Genomic DNA, 7,832 nt, shown 5'->3' with positions numbered 1-7,832 from the left:
TCTGAACTACTCAGTTGGTCTAATAAAAGATATCACATCTCCCAAAGAACCTTGCCTGCCTCTGTCCTTAGACCAACATGGCTACAACCAAAAACCATGTAACAAAATGGTATCTTGTATGTGGGGAAGTACTGTGTTTTTTGGAAGATGCTGTTGTTAGTTATTCGTGTTTTGATTAAATGGTTCCTAGACTGACACCCTACCACTTGTAGCACACACTTACAATTTCTAATTAAAATCTTCTCTCAGATATTCTCTACACAGCATGAATCACAATAACACAATACTAACACCGTTATACATCTTCCAAAACATAGTATAACAAAAATAATAGTAGGTGTGAAAGAAAAAATAGAAGTAAAAGAAATGGCATTCTAGAGGCTAAATAAACACATATGTAAGTGAATACTATCAATATGGCTAAGGACACCTTGGGAACCCAGCAGAGGTTTCCTTAGGCTTTCCATAATCAGTATAAACTATTCATTTAATTTAATTACAAAGGCAACCAAAGCCAAAGTGAGAGAGATCATGTTCCTCAAACATGCATAGGAAATAATTGTAAGTATCTCCTAAAATTTAGTACAGGCAAAGGCATGCTCTTGATAATCTAAAACTAAGACCATTGAACCACAAAAGGTGTTGGTTGGTGACTCCCCTTTGTGGGGTTCAGCATCCATCTGTTGGTCTGGCCTGTTGGCTTAGGAGGTGTGTTGGTTGCCAGGAGCCTACATCTGAGATGTTATGGAAAGTTTCCCAAGGCACATCCATCTAACTACTCCCTCCTGCTGGTCACCCATAGGGGCACTGCTGATACTGTTAGTGGTAACTCTTAGCAGAGGAAAAGTGACATGAGTCTATATGTGCAAGAGTCAAGGGGGCAGGGGCTCTGGTAGTGTCCTCATCCTTTCTTCCTTAAAAGGGTAAAGACTCAGGCAGAAGCCATGTCAAAATTAACACATGGCTACATAGATCATTTTGTCTGGTCAGGACAAGCATTACTCATTAGCACAGACTAAAAGAACTAGGATTATTTAGTTTGAAGACAGGGAGGATTTGATAAGTCTTCAAATACCTGAGTAGTCATTATATGGAGAATGGAGATAGGCTATTCTTTATGGCCACAGGACTAGAAACAGTAATTTAAATTGTAGCACAGGAAATTTAGGCTGGATATTAGAAAGAACTTTTGCACTATGAATCTGGTTAAGCACTGGAACAGACTACCTAGGGACATGGTGGAATCTCCATCTTTTTATGTTTTTAAGAGAGAGTTAGACAAACACTTGACTGGAATGTTTTAGTCAGGGGTGATCTTGCCCTGAGCAGGTGACTAACTCAGTATGTCTGGCTGACATGGAGGAGCAAAGAATCAATCTAGCAACAGTAGATGAAGAATTACTTCTTGCAGTTCTTATGACATGATACAAACCCTAAAAGTAAAGATGAATTACCGTTCGGATTCTTTATATTACATTGGCAAAAAGTATGTTTTTCAGTGGAAAAATCTTAAGTACATACTTGGATGCATTCAGTATGCATGTTGCTGTGGCCACAGCTCCATCTTCCTTTTTTTTTTCCTTCTTTCTTTTTTTTTGGCCCCACACCCGTCCCAATGGTCATTCTACTGTCAAATCAGGAAGAAAGAGTCTGAAGGTGCAGGGTATCTGCAGCAGTGCATGCTGTTAATTAAAGTTGGGTTTTACTTGTAATTTATAAAAAAATATTCAACTGTTACAGTGTGGGTTTTGCAGCAATATTAGGATGTTATTCAAAGATGAAGTTTTCTATAAGACACAATAGACATGTTACAAATAGCACATACTAACTCTAAGGAATGTTAGATTGGGTTAAAGATATGGATTTTGTAAGCAGTCACACATTAAGGGTTAATACCCTTCCTAATGTTCACTGCTCAGACCTACCACTAAAGGACTGGTGAGCAAGAACATGGCTAGGAGCTGAAAGTTTACTCTGTGCCTGCCCTACTGTCTGGCTCTCTAGCTACAGTAAAGCTTGTGGTGGGAGGGAGAAAAGGGCCCCTTAATGCTGGTTGAAACACCCCCTCTTATTGATTGCCCCCTTTGCTTCCTGAATTGCACATCACTCACTGCTCCTCTGAGGGGCTCAACACAGGTGCTGCAGCCTGAAGAGATCTTTAGCATGGGATGGAGCTAGCACTGTGTCAGTGCCTGCACTGCTTCTGCCTGCAATAGGGGAATTAAAACTTGTCCTTTCCCCTCAGGCTACTGGCATCTAGCTGCTGCAGCCCCGGGTGCATGAGCAGAGCCTATCAGTGCCCATGCTTTGACCTCAATTAGTTAAGTCTGATATGACATTCAACCAGGTTTATCTCAAACCAGTTTCGGCCATTTTGAAACTGGTTTATGTGCACTGAACTTCTGTTCTGTTACAGGTTTAAACCAGTTTCTGATCACTTAAACTGGTTTATGTGTAACTTCTGTTCCTAGCCCGTATATATTGCATTTCATGAATGAATTAGCCATATATCATTTAACACAAGAGGATTTGGGGGCAGCTTTTCCCAAGTCTTTACAATACTAGTTCACTCTAAAGTGTAGGCTTCAGATGAGTTACGTATTTTTATGGTTAAGAGACACTTGTGAAGATACCACCTGGTAAATTAACTTGGTTCCTTATGCTGTGAAAAATCAAAATGCTTATGTTCACATCATTGCACATTTTTGCTTTGATAATTCAGTATACGTAATTGAACATTTAGACACAGACTTTCAAATTTACCAGAAAACACCTCACTTTTTGGTACCTGATTAAAAGACAGAGTTTTTAAGAGTTCTGCTTCCATCTGCAGTCCTACCTGAACATACCAGCCTTGCTGATGGAAGCAGACTGCTTTTGAATATATATTCTTTTCAGGAAGGTGCCAGCCACTCATTAACTAATCGCCCAAAAGGATTTTAAAGTTTTTTGCTACTGAATTACAAACTGTTATTTTTACTTTTATGAAAATGTGCCTGTTTTGCTTGTACATTTCCTAAAACTGCCAGTAAAAAAATATATATTCTGTGTGTTTGCGTATAGAGGGGGAGACAGGGGAGACAGCTTCTCCTTCATATTCTCAGAGGACATTGGAGACTCTGTCTTGTTTCCAATTCATTTTCTCTGGCTGTTGTTAAGTAAAGCCAACATGCTAGTTTTCTGAAACTTCAAAAGAATAAAAAATACTAATATTTAATACCATTTGGAATTGTTCAGTATATTTGATATATAATTGACACAGTGGGTTTAATTGCAAATTTAAATATTAACTGAATTAACCATAAAAGCATGCTTTAGTTTTGAAGCTAAGCCATGTATCATGCATGTTATAATCTTTTGTTTACATGAAGTTCTCTCTACAAAACTTCTTAAGAAAAGGCTCATTACCATAGTGTTTTGCCCCATTTTATCTTGTATCTGGATAGGATATGGTGTACTAGGACAGATTTCATAATAAGAAATTATCAGGCAAGGAGACAGTTGTAATTTGTGCACGGAGCTGGAACCTCCAATCTGTCTTTCACTAGAGAATCATGTCAGATTAACATATAAAACCAGATTGATTTGCATAAGGGAAAGATGTAAACCATCTAAAGAGGATAAGAAGCAGCCAACACATACCAGCATAGGTGCATTCTTCACTTCTTCAGGCAGGTCTCTATAAGGATTTACTGGAACAACTGACACTGATGCAGACAATTGTTTTTGGTCATTGGGAATACAGACCTAAAAGTAAAAGATTTTGGAAATGTTATGAAGTTTAGCCATTTGCCCATGATTTGGAGCATTGTAGAGTTATTCTTCCCCAGAAAAAACTTGATGGGAGTTATTTTGTTTCAGTCTCCTTTGAGCTCTTCAAATGGAGCACATTTCCTTAGGATGGTGCAATGTGATCTCTGTTTGATATCTGGCCAATTCCATGTTCATCTTATGGAGGCACCCTCCTCAGCATCACTTAGTGTGGGTTTCACTTGTTGAGGTAAACAGAGGGGCTCAATCCTTTCAATAACCTAAAGCCAAATATTGCACTATATCTACCTGAATTAAGCATTTCTAGAAGCATTTCCTCCCCTCCAAAATCACTCACAGTATCTCTCTCAGATACTTATATGACCCTTCATTTATACAAAATGAGGCCCTCACAATCTTCACAATGTATTTATCCTCACATCCTGTGAAGTAGGGAAGAGCTATTGCCGTTCTGTAAAAAGAGGGGAACTAAGACATAGGGAAGCTAAGTAACATACCCAAGTCAAATGGATTCAGGTCAGCCAACATAACTCTGCCATAAGCATCACCCCAACAGATTGTGAGAGAGAAAACAAGAACTCCCTTCAGTTTTTTAGAAATAGATATATAACACAATTCTGTGGATTAGGTCTCTTAAGTATTCATATAGCCGTTAGGAAAATTCCCGTGTTCAGAGTTTATTTCCAGAAAAATGAATTGTCAGCTGAGACCCTTTAGTGAATAATACAAAGAGAAGGGATCTATTAGGATATCAAATAAAAGATGGTTAAGAAGGCCTGGGAATACATTAATTGAGGCCCCAAATCTGGAAAACATCTCTGTTCAGGAATGCAATTAAGCCTATGTTCAAGTTCTCTTTGAATAAGAGCGCAGTGAAAAATACACCTGGCACTAATGTGAGTCAGCGTTTTATCTCATTCCTTCATCTAACCTGGCTGGGGCACCTTCAAACTTGCTTGTAACAAAAGCTGCTTCCAACTGTCACAAAAAACCATCATCTTGTTCTTAAATTGTGTTCCAGCCCCTTAGGGATCAGGAGATCCAGCTCACGCCCTTCCTTCTACATATTTTGCTTTTGATTAATCTGGCCCATTACTTTAACTTAAGAATGGTTAAATATGTTGCTGCTTTCTTCAGCCTCATGATATTCATTGTAGGTTATCCGCATATAATTGCTCACATGCACGCATACTACATTTCTAGAAACCAGACATGTTGTTGCAAACTATTGGAAAGGTGCAAATAAGATGTAGCCTTTAAGGAACATCTAACAGGAAACCTGAATTATTTCCATTTAAATAAAAGTACTATAATTTCTGTATAGTTACATTACAACTGTGATACAGTTACCCCCTGGTTATGCTTCTTTCATACATGTATCACTATCTATAATATTTGCAAAGTTCTCGATGTGACCAAGAATAATTATGGTGTAGACATATGTGTATTAATATACCTGTGTTCTAATAGTAGATGTATTACGAATCTCATCAAAGAACTAATAAGCATGTAAACTTTAAGCTTCTAGTTAAACATCTCAGATATAATTTTGTGTTGAAAAGTAATACCTAACCTAATTATACAGTAATTACAGTGCTTTATTATAATGTGACCTCTAAAATTAAATGTATTCACAACTATTTCATTTTCATAACCAGATATATAAAAATAGAAGTCACATTACTTAAAAATGTAGAAATATATATATAGTTTTGACATACCAGAAAAAGAAGTTCAACATATTCTTAAGCCAGATATAATGTAGATAAGGAATGAACCCTATGATTAATTGTAATACAATGCATAAAGACATAAATATACAGATATTTTAGTATTTCTGCATGTTAATGATAAAAAAAAATTTTAGAGCATACTTATTAACATGAATCAGTTAAGGCAATAAAATCAACATATGACTTTAAAATTTTGGTAAAATATATTGCTTGCTTTTTCATTTTAAAAATATGTTTTAATGTAAACTAAATAAAATGACAATTAGATGACTAAGTTTTCAAGCATAAATAATAAACTGCATTAGTTGGTGGGTTGTTTTACTTAGTTTGTTTTAACATTCCATTATTTACCATGGTTAACTTTAATGCACATATATATATTTGTGACAACAAAAAATTATAATAGAGTAATTTTATGCTTTGAAAATTTTGGAGCAGAAGTTATGACAAAAAACCTTTTACTTCCTTCTTTATCATGGAATGCTGATTAATTGAATGCTACAATGAGTCTGCCAAAGCCTCTGTGTTTTTATATTGTACATTTTGTCTTAATAGTGCCTTATGAACTTTAGATAAAATGAATTAAAATATATTTATGTTAAATCCAATAGCTGCTACTGGAGCATTTGGAGTGCCTTGTTTCAAGACATGAAAGGTCACTGAGGATGACAGTGGTGAAACGGCAAGCACAGTCTCCCTCAGGAGTTTCCAGTGAAGTCGAGGTTCTCAAAGCACTGAAATCTTTATTTGAACACCACAAGGCTTTGGATGAAAAGGTACAGTGTGGAAAAAAGCTTACTTAAAAGATTCTGTTGCCTGCTTTGCCATGCCTTGGATAGCATAGTATCAGTATCATTTTTTTCATTTCTTTGAGTATGTATTACACATAGGCTAGGGACAGAAGTTAAACATAAACCAGTTTTAGTGATTGGAAACTTATTTAAACCTGTAACAGAACACAAGTTCAGTGCACTTAAATCACTTTCAAAATGGCGAAAACCAGTTTAAGATAAACCTGGTTGGATCAGATATCAGACTTGACTGATTTTCTGTCAAACTAGTTTATGGAAATTTTGTCCCAGGTTCCTTCCTAGATAAAGTTAACTCACAGTCCCCCAGTATCCCAGGATGCTTTGCAGCCCTGGGCTATGCTGTCTGATCCAGTGGAGGATGGACTGCCTTACCACTTTGTTCCTTAGCCTGCTTCCTACCGGTGTCTGTCAGGGATGTGGGGCGGGCAGGGGAACAGACCCCCAAATCCCCCTAGCAGGGTCTACACAGCACATGGGGGGAGGGAAAGCCCCTGTGGTGGGGCCTTATTGACCCTTGGCAGCCTTTTCCCCTCCCCCTTTTCAGCTGCTGATTGTTTTAGTGGCTGCCACAGGAGGGAGGGAGAATAGAATCACAGAACATGAAGGTTGGAAGGGCCCTCAGGAGGTCATTTAGTTCAACCCCGTGCTCAAAGCAGGAACATCCCCGACTAGATCAACCCAGCCAAAGCTTTGTCTAGCCGGGTCTTAATAATCTCCAAGGACAGAGATTCCACCACCTCTCTGGGTAACCTGTTCCTGTGTTTTACTACCGTCCTAATGCAAAAATTCTTCCTAATATGTAACCTAAACTTCCCTTGCTGCAACTTGCGACTTGCTCCTTGTTCTGTAATCTGCTATCACTGAAAACAGTCCAGCTCCATCCATTTTGGAACCCCCCTTCAGGTAGTTGAAGCCTTTTATTAAATCCCCTCCCAGTCTTCTCTTCTCTAGACTAAATAAACCCAGTTCCCTCAGCCTCTCCTCAGAAGTCATGTGCCCCTCACCATTTCTGTTGCCATCTGCTGGACCCTCTCCAGGTTGTCCACATCTTTTCTGAGCCCAAAGTGGAGAGCCCAAAACTGACCACAATACTCCAGATACACCAAATAGAGGGGAAGAATCACTTCCTTGAGTCTACTGGCAACACACCTTCTAATGCAGTCCAGTATGCCGATATCCTTCTTGGCAACAAGGGCGCACTGCTGGCTCATATCCAGCTTATTGTCCAATTTAACCCTCAGGTCCTTTTCTGCAGAGCTGTTGCCCAGCCTGTCAGCCAGCAGCCTGTGCTGGTACATGGGATTGTTCCATCCTAAATGCAGGACTCTGAACTTGTCCTTGTTGAACCTCATAAGACTTCTTTTGGTCCAATCCTCTAATTTGTCTTGGTCACTCTGAATCCTATCGCTACTCTCCCGTGTATCTACTACTCCTCCCAGCTTGGTGTCATGCAGACTTGCTGAAGGTGCACTCTATGCCATCTTCATAGTTTCATAGTTTCTAGGGTCGGAAGGGA

The 7,832-nt window shown here is 38.6% G+C and overlaps 1 protein-coding gene across 4 annotated transcripts in view; it reads left to right on the top strand.

The window, feature by feature from the left end:
• PPFIA2 (PTPRF interacting protein alpha 2) overlaps positions 1–7,832 on the top strand; it is an 854,871-nt gene that overhangs the window by 482,390 nt on the left and 364,649 nt on the right. For all 4 annotated transcript variants that reach the window (XM_019514802.1, XM_019514801.1, XM_019514804.1 and 1 more), the window contains one exon: positions 6,116–6,280. In XM_019514802.1, the coding sequence (XP_019370347.1) occupies positions 6,116–6,280 (165 nt within the window). The remainder of the gene's footprint in view (positions 1–6,115; positions 6,281–7,832) is intronic.

Source organism: Gavialis gangeticus, unplaced genomic scaffold, assembly GCF_001723915.1.
Source record: "Gavialis gangeticus isolate Ggan-Ray unplaced genomic scaffold, GavGan_comp1, whole genome shotgun sequence".
NCBI classification, from domain to species: domain Eukaryota; kingdom Metazoa; phylum Chordata; order Crocodylia; family Gavialidae; genus Gavialis; species Gavialis gangeticus.
Note: the sequence above shows the minus strand (reverse complement) of the source record. Positions and strands in the feature narration are given on the sequence as shown.